At 39.4% G+C, this 15,929-nt stretch overlaps 1 protein-coding gene across 3 annotated transcripts; it reads left to right on the top strand.

Annotated features, from left to right (window-relative positions):
* Positions 1 to 1,407: 1,407 nt before the first annotated feature.
* Positions 1,408 to 15,897, top strand: LOC5506872 (deoxynucleoside triphosphate triphosphohydrolase SAMHD1). 3 transcript variants are annotated; one of them, XM_032375299.2, is made up of 18 exons: positions 1,408 to 1,724; positions 2,757 to 2,823; positions 2,934 to 3,142; positions 3,203 to 3,260; positions 3,604 to 3,719; positions 3,975 to 4,045; positions 4,455 to 4,610; positions 7,632 to 7,679; positions 8,289 to 8,386; positions 8,765 to 8,923; positions 9,579 to 9,635; positions 9,874 to 9,982; positions 12,002 to 12,085; positions 12,516 to 12,614; positions 13,159 to 13,263; positions 14,059 to 14,150; positions 14,932 to 14,977; positions 15,543 to 15,897. In XM_032375299.2, exons 1-18 carry the CDS (start codon positions 1,532 to 1,534, stop codon positions 15,663 to 15,665), a joined length of 1,890 nt encoding a protein of 629 aa, XP_032231190.1. In that variant the 5' UTR covers positions 1,408 to 1,531; the 3' UTR covers positions 15,666 to 15,897. The 3 variants fall into 3 exon arrangements, with proteins under 3 accessions (XP_032231190.1, XP_032231191.1, XP_032231192.1); XM_032375300.2 differs by lacking the exon at positions 7,632 to 7,679; XM_032375301.2 differs by lacking the exons at positions 13,159 to 13,263; positions 14,059 to 14,150; positions 14,932 to 14,977; positions 15,543 to 15,897 and adding an exon at positions 13,063 to 13,125.
* The last annotated feature ends 32 nt before the right edge of the window (positions 15,898 to 15,929 follow it).

The raw sequence follows: 15,929 nt of genomic DNA, 5'->3' as shown, positions 1-15,929 counted from the left end.
ACATATAAACATAAGAGTGCGCTCGCCCATGTCGTTATGTCGCTAGTGTGCACCAGGCATTACCGGGTAAGCCCATTCGAAAAAACATAATGGAAATTTATATAATGAAATCAATAATCATCTTTTTGGGGCACGCTTGATCTGGTTTTGCTTTGACTGTAACTGCGCAGAAATTGACGCATGTTTATTTCAAGGTAACCGAAGCAACGAAACTTCGAGAACTTTAAGCCTCCGCAGGCGTCTCTGTTAGTTAACAACTGAGACTGAATCTCTAAGAACCTCGCGGGATTCCTGTGGTCGACAAAATCCTTTGTTAAGGGGGTATGGAATAAAGGTTCATTATTCGCAAGAAAAGTGAAAATTATAATTGCCGAAACTGGTTACGGATTAACTATCAGGCATATTTGGAAAGTGTTTGGAGGATTCTCTATTAAATACGCGAACCCCTCAACTGGCCAAATCATTAGAAATGCCGCGTATTCTGAATAAATACACATCACAAAGCAATGACAGTTTATTGTGACCTTTATTTTAAGATGGAAGACAATTACAGCACAGAAGGTGATCAATCTTGAAAATATTCGAGCTAGGTACTGGGACTGACTGAGAGGTTGGTAGGCCTGTGGAAAAGATCCCCAAAATATATTTGACATTAAGGCCTCTCTCGGGTAATTGTTTAAACAAAATTCGTTCAAATTGAAACCAAGAGAGAATAAGATATCTTATGTTCTCTTGTTGAAACCCATTTCATAGTAGCCCCTTCAAAGTAACAATGCGACACGGAACCGAAGGCCTGTATCCACAGAAACCCAAGCTGTCTGTTCAATTCTTCATAAGATTACAAAATGTAAAAGAAGTAAAATGCAAATTATAATCAACCGCTGGTGTTATAAAGGGCAGTCGCACGTTAGTTTCAAAGTGAAAATACACCGTGGAATCGTCATTTCTTGAGAGCGAAATAGACGGCTGAAAGAGTATGTAGATGTGAAATCAGTTTGTATCGCTCCGATTTTACTCACAAGAAGACTATCAAACAGCTTTTAGATAGTGTCCATTAGTTTTATTCTGTACTGGATTGGTGAAGGTCGCATTCTTGAAAAATACCGCTACCGGTGCGACTGTCCCTATAAATAAAAGGGAAAATTGTCATACACTGCTAACAAAGGCTTTCCATAGTGTTTCTTGTTTTGTGCTTGTATTTGCGATTTTGGCTACCCGCGTTGTTTTGGTACAAACGAACAACGCGAAAACACCGAAACGCAAATCGTCAAGGAAAGTGTTAAAGAGAAAGAGTAAGAAAAAGTTCTGCTAGCAGGGTAAAATGGTCATTCTTCAGCACAAAGCAAACGAGAGGAGCTGCGAGATGAATTTCTCAGCAAAGTGGGATTCCTGTGTATGAGGTTTCCTGGGGCGACCAACTCGCGCAAGAATTTGAACATTTTGAACCATAATTCACATATGATCGAAGGTTTTTTTTTAATCTTCTACCTTTTTATCCTTTTTTAATATTTTTATACGTTCAAACGTTTTTATGGATCGTACACCGCGAAAGAGAAGGGTCGGCATCGCCAATGCACCGGATATTCGAGAATTTTTAGCAACACCGAGTCCCAAGAAACGTATCGTACAATCGACAACAAGTTACCACAGCGAATGGAACCCTGAAGACGTTGCAAGCTTTTTGGACAGATCGGGTCATTCAGACTTAATTCATATATTCAAAGGTACCAGTATTCTGTTTTATAGAGAGCTATCGTTTTAGAGCAAGGGAACTCGTTGATCTAACAGGAATTATTCATTTCCTTGTTCATTTTCTGTTAACACTCGCGAACTTAATTTTTTCCCTCTTGATTCAATAGCTTGGAGCGTTTTGTGTTGTGTTGACCTGTATTGTAAAAAAAGATTAAGCGAAAAATATAATTCACTTCCAGTTATACGATTAATCTGATCTTAAAAAGGTTTCTGTGTTTCTGAGGTGAAATATCCGCAGCATCTCACATCTTTTTTCCTGGCAAAAACAGATTATTCTCAGCATACTTAAGTTATAACATATTTGCATTTTATAACTGCATGTCTTTCTGTAGCTTCTGTCCTGTGGTACAATAGAAATGATTTGTAATTGTGTATTGAATATTTGATGTATGGACATTTACAAGTGAGACAACATTGACAACGCAAGTTAAGCCGCGACGGAGATAGGAGTTGATGAGAGTCGATGAGAGTTCCAACTTTCATGTCCGTTTGACTGTGCTCCCTCACACACTCTCATCGACTCTCACTGACTCTCATTCACTTTGAACATGTTCAAATTCAACATGAGAGTTTGCGCTCTTTGATCGCGCGAATGATAGTGTTGATGAGAGCATTTTGGTGAGCAGTTTTCATAAAAAGTGGAATTTAATGTGTAATTCCTGATTCAGCTTTAATTCCTGAAATCAAATAGTTATTTCAAATTCCAAAACACAATCTTATGTTTATTTTCTCCCTGAAAATTGAACCCATTTTTCCTTTGAAAGGACATGTGAGCAGGACGTGCTTGTGTTTATTAGAGTAGCACGGGCTGGTTGTTTGACCACTCACACCAACTCTTAAAGACCGTTTGAACGGAGCCCTGTGAGAGCTAGAAAGAGCTGAACTCTCATGAATTCTCATCAGCTCTCATCTCCATTTGATCAAGGCTTTAGAATTTGCCCAAAAGTCACCCTCTGTGTTTTTATACAAATAAAGTTCTTTGGCCTTTTCATTTCATTCATTAGATAACCAAGTCACTGGCTCTGACCTTGCTGCAATTGATGATATTAAACTGAAGGAGTATGGGATAAGGTTTGTTACATGGTTTTCCTTAATGATATCTATGTCTGATTCTGCCCTCACTCCCTCCTTGCAAATCCTGACTATGTGTCTGTAAAATACGATTTCTTTTGAATCACCAGTGACCAAAACAAAGTCTCTGAGCTCCTGCAGTTGTTTTCAAGTTTACAAGCGCCATTTCCTGGCCCATCATCTTCACAGGCATCAAACGCTGTTTCTCCCTGGAAAGTGTTCAATGACCCTATCCATGGGCACATAGACGTTCACCCACTTTGTGTGAAGATCATAGACACCCCTCAATTCCAGCGGCTGAGAAATCTAAAACAGCTAGGTATGGCCTTTTTTGATTATCCTCACTTTTTCTTGGTATTAACAAAAGAATTGTTTTTAGGTGGATGTTATTTTGTATTTCCTGGTGCAGCCCACAACAGATTTGAACATTCCATTGGGTAAGTAGTGGATATTTAGTTAATTTCATAATTTTGTGCTATTAAAAAAATAATACACACTTACTTAAGAATACACACTTCCTTTCCTTGAACAAGGAAAGTTAGAGCCCTAAGGGCAAAAAGGAGACAATGTCTCACAATGTAGATTAACCCATGTACTAGAAAAATGTGATAAATAGCATGTGTGGGGCAATTTCGAGGTCCCATTTTTCTTACCCTGAGACTACTAACAAAGAGTGACCCCTCTCTACTTAGCTAAGAATTCACAAACAAAAAAGTTCATGATATTTCACAATTACCAGTTTATAATGCATCTCTAATGGCAATTGTTATCTTGAACAAGCACATCACACTTGGCTGGTGGACTTCTGAAGAGTATTAGAAAACGACAACCAGGGCTGGGTATAACAGATGTTGATGTTCTATGTGTGAAGATTGCTGGTCTTTGCCATGATCTGGGTGAGTATGATATATTAATAACACCAGTACTATTATTTTTATACACATTATTGCACCTATATGCAATAAACACCTTGAGAATAAACTTATGACTGTTAAGTACTAAATTTCATCCATTTCTACAGTATAGTTCATACCAAACTGCAAGTGAAGTTGTGCTTGTGTTACGATTTTAATCTTACAATTTTTCCTTGGATAACAAATAAGTCTCCTTACTAATTTTGACACAAAGATTAAAAGACATGTTAATTCCAGGTCATGGACCATTCTCTCATATGTTTGATGCTGGATTCATACCTGCCGCAAGACCAGGCTGTGACTGGAAAGTAAGGGAAAAGTTGAAAAGTGCACTTGATTAGTCCCACTACATAAAATGTGAAAAAAAAAGAAAAAAAAGCATAGTGGCATTTTATTTGTATTGTGCTTATTCATGCTTTTGGACTATGTGCGTGCACAAACAAAAGAAACTGTTTGCAGAGGCACTCCTGATTCTTTGTACATGCCCAGAAAATATATCAAACCCCATTGATTAGTGTTCCTTCTGAGAACAACACAGGCATGATGTAGGTGTGGATGAAGAGGTGTGTACTTCGCCCTTAGGTCAGCAAAAGGGGAATTTTCTAAGCTAGGCCAAGGTACTTCAAATTAATAGCTCTATGCCACTATAGTAAAAATCTATGACCATGCAATCCTTGTATCAAATACATATGTTTTTTTTTCAATATTTATTTATAGCATGAACAGGCATCAGTGGATATGTTTAACTACCTGGTGGATGATAACAAGCTATTAGAAGAATTCAGGAGGTATGGCCTGTCAGACAAGGACATGGAGTTTATCCAAGAGCTTATTGCTGGACCAAGAAACATGGAAACGCCTCTGAAAACACAGGTAATATTTAACAAATAGATCCTATTTTTGCATGCTTCTGTCCTCTTTTAGATGCACAGATTACATGTCATGAACAAAAAAGTAAACAACGAGATGCAGCCAAGTTGTATGACTGTTGTTCATGTGTATATGTTAAGTCTTCTGTCAGGGCTTTTGGAATTACGCGAAAAAAACTCAAAATTACGCGGGATTCTTGGCTAAATTACGTGGAAAATCAATCATTACGCGCTAAATTACGAGAGATTTTGCAATGCATTTTTCTTTAACCCATTGACTCCTGGCTTTTTTGGAGCTGAAATTACAAAAAAACAGACTGAAAACAGATACCTCCCCCCTATTCTGAGTTTTATACAGCCCGTCAAAGTCAAACACAGCTGCACCTAGTCAGTGGTATCCAAGCTTTCCAACAGTGCTTTGCGGTCCCCACTTTTAATCCCTCGTCGTTGTGCTGAAGCCGGCACAAGTTGATGGTTGCTTGTATTTTTCATAAAAAATACAGCTATGAGCATATTAGGAGAGTGTCTCAGGACATCATGAAGTCTTTTGGGGCATAATTGAGTGCTTTGCTTATGGATATTTGCAAGCAAAGGTAGATTCATGATGATTTTTTCTTGTTTGGCTTTGCCCGAATGAGAAAATAATTTTCTAATGAATCACCACAGCTCTCCTAAATGCTGTCTTTTCTGAAACCAAATTGATTGCAAAATTGTTTACACTTCTATTCTGGGTCTGTATGACCTGGAATTGATTTGTTTGGCTTCGGGGTGAAAAGACTTATAAAAAACCATCTGACTTTGGGGAGAGGAGTGTTGACTGGCCCTCCCCTCGTGAATTTTCCCCTGGATCTCCCAGAATGCTTTGCAATACGTAAAGATATTTTCGTGGTTGTACAATCCTTCAAGGAATGGACATTGTGTTTTGAGGCCAAGGAAATGTACCTGGAGGATCAGAATAAAGGTATCTATTTGTGTCTTGAGCTGTGTTTGCTGATCTCTCTCCCTTGTGTGGTATTTTGAGCGTTTTATTGAGAGGGGTGATTCTGCTTTTCTCTCCTTGTTTGATTTGAGATTTGTCAAAGAACCTGTGTTATTATTTGGCTTAAGAGTAGATGCCAACACCTTGGTTGGATGCATATCTGCAAGACCATTTATCCCTTAGACTGATGCCTGAGTATCTTCATCTTGTTGTGTTTATTTTGAATTTATGAATTTTTTGGGTTGTGGGTACTTCCCAAAGCCGGTGCAGGCCGGTTGAGGGGTCAATGTGTTTAAAATCAAAATTTTGCGGGATTCTTTACTGAATTACGCGCTAAATTACACGGAATATCAACTGTTACGCCCAAACAACATTTTGTACCGAATGAAAGCACGAAATAACTTGAAAAAGGTTAATTTTTTGCATGAAAATATCTTAGGCGAGTTTTCATTGGCTCCTAGCCACCAGCCAATTAAAAAAAGTATTTTATTATTAGTCCTAGGCCTTCGCGGTTTAGCAAAGAACGCCTAGTCATTTTATTTGCTTTCGGAAGTCCAGTTCGAAATATCGCACTCTTACTAAGAATATCTCTCTTTTTTTATGAGAAATAGAGGTAACAACCCTAAAAGAACACATCAGCTGTGCAATTAAATGTTTTATCTTTCAAAATTTAGCCAAATTATGCTGGATTACGCGGAAATTTGTGGATTACGCGCTTCCGCACAAGCGCGTAATTCCAGAAGCCCTGTTCTTTGCATCTATTAGAGGATGGACTCACAAATAAATGAGAACTATTTATTTTTTACAACATTACTGAGGAGCACACACATGCTGGCACCAAGTGTGCATGTGTCCTCTTATAACACATCGCCTCGACCAATCAAAACATGCAATTTAAGGAGTGTTGTTGTATAATTATTAAAAAGTATTATTATCACAACTGGCTTCACTTGTATTGAGTGTACTCCCATTGTAAGCATGGACCCTTAAAATAACGAATGGCTCTCAGTTCATCAATTGAAAGGTTCGTGCTGTATCTTTAATTTTTGTGAGTAACAATTCTACAGCTTTCTGATTGGTTGTTAGCAATGGTGAATCAGAGGACATACCACGGGATTCGACATGCACACAATCCTTGCAGGTTCACTTGAAGTGAAAGAGACGAAAAAACCTTGATTCAAACTTGAGAAATTTGGATCACAATCTTTTCTAGTAAATGTATTTCCCATTCTTACAAAAGGACACTAAAAGTAATGAAGACTGCAGAGTTTTGAAGCTGAAGTTTTCACTTTTCTTAAATCTGCACTTGCTGCAAACACCGGTTGCATGCGCTTGTGCATGCACTAGAAAACACACCATTTCAAAAGAGCGCTCGCTGTTTTGATTTTGTAAGATACATAGTTTTCGGTGGTATGTACTCTTATACACCACGATATTCGTCACCTCATGATCGAACTTTACTGCGAAATCACTCGGTGGTAGGCGCCTTGTGACTCCACAACATTTTGATCAAGATGTGATGAATAGCTGGTGTATATCCTCTGATTTACCATGGCCAACAACAAATCAGAAAGCAAGATTATGCGCAAGTGTTGTAGAAAATTGATTTGACATCAAGAACTCTAGTAATGTCAGCAGAATACCTTATGACCCTCAATGAGAATTTTAGGCTAATCTGGTTCAGTCAAACTAAACTAGGCTTTAGGCAATGTGTAGGTGTAACATTCTCAGGAATTATATTTGAAAGGTTTGCAGTGTAGTGTATTATCAGTCATTGTGTATTTCCTGAGACTGTATATTTCTAGAAAATATTCTAAAAATATTATGTTGGCTATTCAAGAAATATATTTTTTGCGTCACAGTACTTTATTTTCATGACATGCTGCGACGCAATCTGTGCAGCTATAAGAAGACAGACGCACTCAAAACGTAGATCTATTTGACTGTAAAAACACAAAAACAACCCTGAATCAACTACTTCATAACCATCTCAAGATTTCTCTTTAACGATTTTCTAGCTAAGATTAAAAGCTTTATCTATTGTAGGATTGGCCATATACTGGACGTTCAATTGAGAAGAGTTACCTATATGAGGTGTGTCCCCTGTACTTTAATTACTACATACGGTATGACGAGGGGGTTGTATGTCTATCTGCCATTACTACCCGCAACAACATTTTATTATCAAAACTCACAATGTTATTTTTATCAGCTTGTTTTGTTATGGTTCGGGACGTTTTTATCAAAAACACTTTTTATACTATAAATTAGCTATTGGCTTTTATCGAGTGTGGCTGCCTAGGGCTTATTAAATGTCAGGTGTCGACTTGACTTTCAACAATGTGTATGCTCTTTGCCATTTTTTTGCTGTTTGATAGTGTTTGATAGTTCTTAGTTAGTGTTACTCTTTGCACGGATATTTTCTGTATGTTCTTTTGGCCTTGCTTCAAGGTTTGAGTCAATCAGATAAATGATTTGGTTTGCTTAAAAGTCTACAAAGTAAGCTCACCATGACACATAACACGCTCTTCATGGATACAGTACATTCCAGGGCCGAAGGAGGGGAGGGGAGAAAAAAGAAAGCCTTAAACATTCGGTCCACCAATCTTGTTTTTTTTTTTTGTAGAGCTTAAGGTGCCCCTTATAATCTCTGGTGCTACTGCATCTTATTCATAAGAATAACGTACGTTTCATGTTTTCCAGATTGTTGCCAACAAGAGGACGGGCATAGATGTTGACAAGTGGGATTACTTCGCCCGTGATTGCCATAACCTTGGAATACGGAACAGCTTCGATCACAAGTATAGCCTTTGCGTACCAATAGAATGTAATAGAACAAATGTAAAAAATGTTTCCTGTGGACATCAACCCCATTCTCCATGGAAACCATTCTTGTAATTAGAGACGCTTTTCTTCTCCTGGGGGTTTTTGCTTGCGGGAAAATGAAGTGACAACTACGCCCTACACCCCAAATGATAACTTTTCTATCTTCCAGGCAGTTTATGAAGCTAGCACGAGTGATAAAAGTTCCGTTTACCTCGCACCCCCATTTTCTTTGGTTCACTCTTCTGGAAACCCATTCTTATCAGCAGAGAGCTCTATTAATGGACACTTTTCATCAAGAGTTTTTCATTAACTGTAGTGACTACATCCCAGACGATAACCATTCTTTCTTCCAGGCGGTTCATGAAGCTAGCACGAGTGATAAAAGTTGGCAAGAGGCAACAAATATGTATCCGTGACAAAGAGGCAGGGAATATCTATGATATGTTCCACACTAGAACATCCCTCTTCAAGCGAGCTTACCAACACAAGACAGCAAACATTATAGAGACAATGTAAGTCACATGGCATCACCATAGATTCCATTTGAATGACATTACCATAGCAGCCATCTAAGAGACATCCGTCCACTTTCACTGACAAGTCAAGCAAAAAAATTGAAAAATTAACCATGGTAGGCTAGACCTTTGACTGAGTTACAATAGTGATAAGTATATCTTTAGCAAAAGTATCCTTGACACTTTTCCTTTACCCCCCTCCCCCTCACTTACCTTTCTTACTATATGCTTACTTACTATTATATATTTATAGTGCGGCACGTGCTACCGGCCACCAAATATGGCGTTTTAAGCTAGCCAAGCACCGAGTCAAAGTTTTGATTGACGTGAATGTCATAACTAAGAGGGTTCCGTCGTTCTGTGATGTCAATCAAGTATCTTTTCGCATCGTTGATGGCTAGTGAAGTACAAAAGTTTTGATTGACGTGAACTTCATAACTAAGAGGGTTTCGTCGTGCTGTGATGTCAATCAAGTATCTTTTCGCATCGTTGATTCGCTAGTGAAGTACATAAGTCAGATAGCTTGTTTCTCCATCCTCATTGATTGGTTTACTTTACAAAGCTGTAAAGGTGAATTTGTTGCCACCCATCGCACCATTATGGACTACCAGATAACATTACTTTGACTTTGCTTTCCAATCTTCGCTTCCAGGATAACGGAGGCATTCCTCAAGGCGGATAAGCATCTGCTCTTCCCAGGCAAGAATGGGTACGTTGTATAAGTGCAAAACTCGACACCTCAATGGTGTTTCACTGCCCAAAAGGTTACAGAGAAAATGAACTTGTCTCTATGTTTCCCTAACTAACAAATTTTATTTATGCAAAGCAAAAGAAAAACAAATCTTTTATATTAAGCTAGCCTTAAGACTCTTTGGAGAAATTTCTTATTCATTGCCATGTTGGAAATATATCTTTTGAATGACGTAAAAACAACGCCGTCTGTTCAGGAAGATGTTAAAGATGTCCGAAGCTATTGATGACATGGTCGCTTATTGCAAGCTGTCCGACCACGTGTTCTACCAGATACTACACTCGACAGACCCCCAGCTTCAGGAGGTCCGTACCTATTATATGCATGACTTTAACAGGGAGGGGTGTGGGGTAAAAAAAACTCAAGCTGAAAATCCCCCCCTCTTCCCCTCTTCGGATGGCCCGCCTTTGTATACAGCTTTTTCAAAAAACGTTGTCCAAGATCGCTCTGCCGTACTCGCCCATACTGCAAGGTAGTATGGGTAATATATGTTGTTTCAGACTATGTTTATTCTTCCCTACCGGCGCAAACTCGTTAGGCGCTGTCAGAGTAGCAAAACAACAGTCTTTTTCATAAAGTCCTGAAAATAAGATACACATTCTGAGCAACCTATTACCCATAGGCGCGTACGGCTGAGCGCTTTTGAACAACGTTTTTTGAAATAGCTGTATCAGGGGCTTATAAGTAGGGGCAATCAACTTGCCCATATTCTGGTACTATGTAGGTGTCACGGCGTTTCCTAGGATCAGGCTATTTTTAGACGCACGGATTAGCCAATCAGATGACAGGGCGGGAAAATTGACTTTGTCTCAAGGAATCCAAAATGGCGACCGAGAAGGGGGAAAACGGTGCTTGCTTTTCAAAGTCTTCCTACATCGTTATATGCCTCCTAATTTCTGAACCCTTTTAGCCACAGAGAAAGAAGCATTTTCTTACCAGCCTTGGACTATTTTTTTATAAGTGGTCTCAAACTTTGTTACGAGGTTATTGTTTCTTGCTCTTTCAAAGCAATAAATTCGGAAATAACTGATCATTTGTGCCGCTATCATTATATGATATTGTTCCCTTTGGCATAGCGCCTACACATATTTTTCATCTCAGGATGTGTACGAAATATTAATAACAAACTAGAAGAATGTTGAACCTTGTCAGCGGTATCCAAGCTTTCCAACAGTGCTTTGCGGTCCCCACTTTTAATCCCTCGTCATTGTACTTGAGCACAAGTTGATGGTTGCTTGTATTTTTCATCAAAAATACAGCTATGAGCATATTAGGAGAGTGTCTCAGTACATCATGAAGTCTTTTGGGGCATAATTGAAGGCTTTGTTTATGGATATTTGCAAGCAAAGGTGGATTCATGATGATTTTTTTCTTGTTTGGCTTTGCCTGGATGAGAAAATAATTTTCTAATGAATCACCACAGCTCTCCTAAATGCTGTCTTTTCTGAAACCAAATTGATTGCAAAATTGTTTACACTGCTATTCTGGGTCTGTATGACCTGGAATTGATTTGTTTGGCTTCGGGGTGAAAAAACCATCTGACTTTGGGGAGAGGAGTGTTGACTGGCCCTCCCCTCGTGAATTTTTCCCTGGATCTCCCAGAATGCTTTGCAATCCGTAAAGGCATCTTCGTGGTTTTACAAGCCTTCAAGGAGTGGACATTGTGTTTTGAGGCATGGAAATGAACCTGGAGGATAAAGGTATCTATTTGTGTCTAGAGCTGTGTTTGCTGATCTCTCTCCCTTGTGTTGTATTTTGAGCGTTTTTTGAGAGGGGTGATTCTGCTTTTCTTTCCTTGTTCGATTTGAAATTTGTCAAAGAACCTGTGCTATTATTTGGCTTAAGAGTAGTTGCCAAAACCTTGGTTGGATGCATATCTTCAAGACCATTTATCCCTTAGACTGATGCCTGAGTATCTTCATCTTAATGTGTTTAGTTTGCATTTATGAATTTTTTGGGTTGTGGGTACTTCCCAAAGCCGGTACAGGCCGGTTGAGGGGTTAATGTGTTTAAATCCCAGCGTTCTTATAAATAGGATTTGGAACCACCACCCACCCCTCCCTCCTAAAACCACCAACCAGCCCTCCCCCTGGAACCACTACCCACCCCTCCCCCAACTTCCACCCCCCCCCCCCGCCACTTATAGGACCACTTCGCCGCCCCTGGCTTATATCTCACTGTTTTATTGCTTGGCAAATGCTCTTGCCTCTGCATGTTCTCTGTCACTTTACCCAGAACAGTCTGTGCATGAATACAATAATGCTTCATGCAACACACGGTTTTCTATCTTGTTGTCAAGAATTTAAACTTGAGGCTGTTTACAGGCAAGGAGGATATTACAGTGCATAGAGAAACGGGACCTGTATAAGTGTGTGGGGCAGACGATAATGAAGCAAAGGAGAGATAAGGTGAGGTTGCTACGGGCTTTGTTTTTCGAGAAAGAGGACCAAGGTTCGAATCCGGTGTAGGTCAAATTGTGGCTCGAAATATCCAAATATGTTTATTTATTTATTTTATGATTATTATTACTAACATTTCCGTTTCTGTGATAAGGCCGTAGCTGGGGTGTGGCGCTGGGGGTACGTTCCCCCCAATATTTTTCGAAATTATAAGGAAATGACCACTATGGGCTTGGCTGTGCTCCTAATATTTTCTCAGTTTCTCTATCGTGCCCAACCCCCCTACTCCTCCCCCTATCCCACAAAATACTTCTAGGCCTGCTACGGCTCTGTTTAACTGGTGACTGTCCTTTGTTCTGCCATCATTGATCATTGATTATGCAAACATTGAACATATAAAATCTGCAAACTATAAATGACACTTTTATCGCTTTACCAGGAGGAGATTCCAGACATTCGCAAAGAGATTATCGACGCCATTCCCCCGGATATTTTGGCCGTCGGTAGAGCTATCGACTCTGATGACGTCATAATACACGTGAGCCGTGAACTTTTGCTTGAAGGGTCCTAGTCCAGCTACTGATCTGAATAGCTAGATTTTGTAGCTGCTGACCGAACAAATGTTTTATTTATCTACTGACCTTAGTTAGTTGAAAATATTGCAATAGTCTCATTGCAGCCGTTGAAAAAGGATGCTTTTTTATATTTTGTGTTTTAAAAGGATGCCAAAATCGCCACTTACACCTTACAGAGGCTCTCTAAAAGGCATATGAACTTGCTCATTACTCAGTTGAGAATTTTGCGAAGTCTTGCCTATTCCTAACTACGAAACCTGCTTTCCCCTAAAATAATACCCCTTGCCTAAGTATATTAGTACGTCCCCATTTGCTTATTCAAAGGAGCTATAAAACTGTGAAGAGTCGTTGAAAGTTCCCTAATATATTTTCAAAAATTTCAGCGGTTGTTCCATTTGTGTTACCTTTCAGCTTATTTCGTTTGACTATGGGATGAAGTTCCCTATGAAAGTTCCCTAATATCTTTTCAAAAGTTTCAATGGTTGTTCCATTTGTCTTACCCTTCAGCTTATTTCGTTTGACTATGGGATGAAGGACAGAAATCCCATCGATGAGCTCAGGTTCTACACCAAGGACAATCTGTCGGAAGCGTTTGTCTTCAGGAAGGAACAGGTATATACGGGCTCTTTGGGTTATTTTCCAGGTGGGATTTCGGTATACTTGGATTCCTTAGCTTTAAATAAAGTTTAGCACAAATATCCGTATGAAGCATGTCTTCAGGAAGGAACAGGTACATACGGGCTGTTTGGGTTATTTTCCAGGTGGGATTTCGGTATACTTGGATTCATTAGCTCTAAATAAAGTTTAGCACAAATATCCGTATGAAGCATGTCTTCAGGAAGGAACAGGTACATACGGGCTCTTTGGGTTATTTTCCAGGTGGGGTTTTTGGTATACTTGGATTCCTTAGCTTTAAATAAAGTTTAGCACAAATATCCGTATGAAGCATGTCTTCAGGAAGGAACAGGTACATAAGGGCTTTTTGGGTTATTTTCCAGGTCGGATTTCGGTATACTTGGATTCATTAGCTTTAAATAAAGTTTAGCAAAAATATCCGTATGAAGCATGTCTTCAGGAAGGAACAGGTAAATACGGGCTATTTCGGTTATTTTTCAGGTGGCATTTCGGTATACTTGGATTCATTAGCTTTAAATAAAGTTTAACACATATCCGTATGAAGCATGACTGAAATAGGCATCCTTTCACGAAAAAGCCTACCATTTACCTGCTCTTGGGTCCCTCAAGATAGATAAGAGTTCAAAAAAGCATTTGATAACATTTATAACTTTCATAACCACGGAATAGCCTACCATTTACACGCTCTCGGGCCCCTCAAGATAGATAAGAGTTCAAAAAAGCATTTGATAACATTTATAACTTAATTTGATGTATTTTTTTGCCTTATAGGTTAGCAGTATGTTGCCGGAAACATTTCGTGAGCAACATATGCGAGTGTACTGCCGCAAGGGGGATTCAGAGAGCCTGAACCAGCTAAAACTGTACGTTAGTTATGCTAGTGATGAGTGGTATGACTAGAAAGACTACAGGCAAGCTGTAGAAAAACTAGATGGTCTGCGTAGGCGTGGTGTAGACAAAGTATAAATCAACACAAGGTTGAAAACGTATGTTAAACGACTCTGTGAAACAGAGTAGTTGCGCTGACGTTTCGATTGTTATCCCTTTGTTGGAGGGCTCCGACGAAGGGCTAACGCTCCAAACCTTTTCAACCTTGTGTTGATTTATACCTAGGGAGTTATTGGTTTTTATTGCACACAGGCCATATTGAATGCACAACACAATACTGAACAAATTAGGGAGTTTCTTGTAAACTTGAATATTTTCGCTTGTGCTAAATTTGTTTTGTTTCACTATTATATTTTTATATCTATAACATTTCCCCGTTTTATAACTCGAAAATGCAGAAAAAATCCCATGTTAACAGTAACGGATTAAACTGTTTAAGGCTAAGTTATTGTGGTGTTATAGGGTAAAAACGTTACTCGTTTTCTCATGGGGAGGTAACCTCTAAGGTTTGATTCAAGTTTGGACGCAGCATTAGCTATGTCGTGAACCGTGCCATGTCGCAGAAAAACCGTCTCGCTTACCAGGCTTCCTCGGACAATGATATACAGAAAAACGACAAACAATTCCGACTTTATTCAAGCCGTAGTTGAGCTTACTCTGGTCATGCATTCCCTTATAGTGTTTGCCACAATAGACCTCCTCACTGACGTGCATTTCCGATACTTCGTAAATCTTATGCGTTTTGTTTGGTTTTAGCGGTTTCTTCCAGTGGTGTCTCGGAAAGGACTGCACAACACCTAAGGTAAACTCAAAGCAAGAGTATACGGTACATCATTGAGTTTTAGAGGCCTGGAGCTTGCTTTGATATACAGTCGATTGGCAAAAAATTCTCGTCAACCGGCTTCGCGACTACGCGAAAATCACGCATGTAAGCATGGGTAAAAACCACTATATTAGCCACCGCGTCTAAGCCTGAAGTTATGGGGTCAGTACGCGGCTCTTACATGCTGCAATTTGATTGGGCAAATGAACAATATTCGCACCTCGACACAAAGAACGAGAACAATACAGACAAAAGAACTCGTTTGTAGAACAAACATAATAGGAGACAAAGCAGCTGCGTACTTACTCTTATGTGGTGCGGCTAATATATGCAGCCAGGCGCTTCAGTGGTTCTTACCCATGCTTACATGCGGGCTTGTCGCGAAGCCGGTTGACGACAACTTTTTGTTAATCGACTGTATCTGTCACCGCTCATAGCTATCGCAGAAGCGTTCACTCTTTGCTGCGCGGTGCAAAAAATACGCCATATAACGGTTAAATGAGTTAGTTTTATTACTTAGACATGTGTTTTTTGTGTGTTCTAGGGAGGTGACATGATAGCGGAGTTGACTCCCATAAAAGGGGCTCACGAATCACTACATGGATCAGGAATCACTACACGCTTGTTTAAAGACAAACTGGACGAAGAGGAACTGGACCTACAATGATCCTAATGAAAATCCATACCTGCGCAGAAATACCTGCGACTTTAGTGACGAATTTCTCTCCATTTTTTTTGCCTTGTTGCAATAAGAACGGCACCGCCTTCACGGATGTTACTGTCCCATCTCCCAGTTGTTTTCTAATGCAGTTCTCTATTTTGTTGTTACCTGCTTCCCAATGGCTGAACGCAAAGATGGATAATAATTTGTAATAATTAAAAAAAATTTATTGTTAAAATATTATTCGTGAATTATTATATCCATACAAAA

This window comes from Nematostella vectensis, chromosome 13 (genome assembly GCF_932526225.1).
Source record: "Nematostella vectensis chromosome 13, jaNemVect1.1, whole genome shotgun sequence".
Classification (NCBI taxonomy): Eukaryota; Metazoa; Cnidaria; class Anthozoa; order Actiniaria; family Edwardsiidae; genus Nematostella; species Nematostella vectensis.
This window is presented reverse-complemented; position numbering and strand designations above follow the sequence as displayed.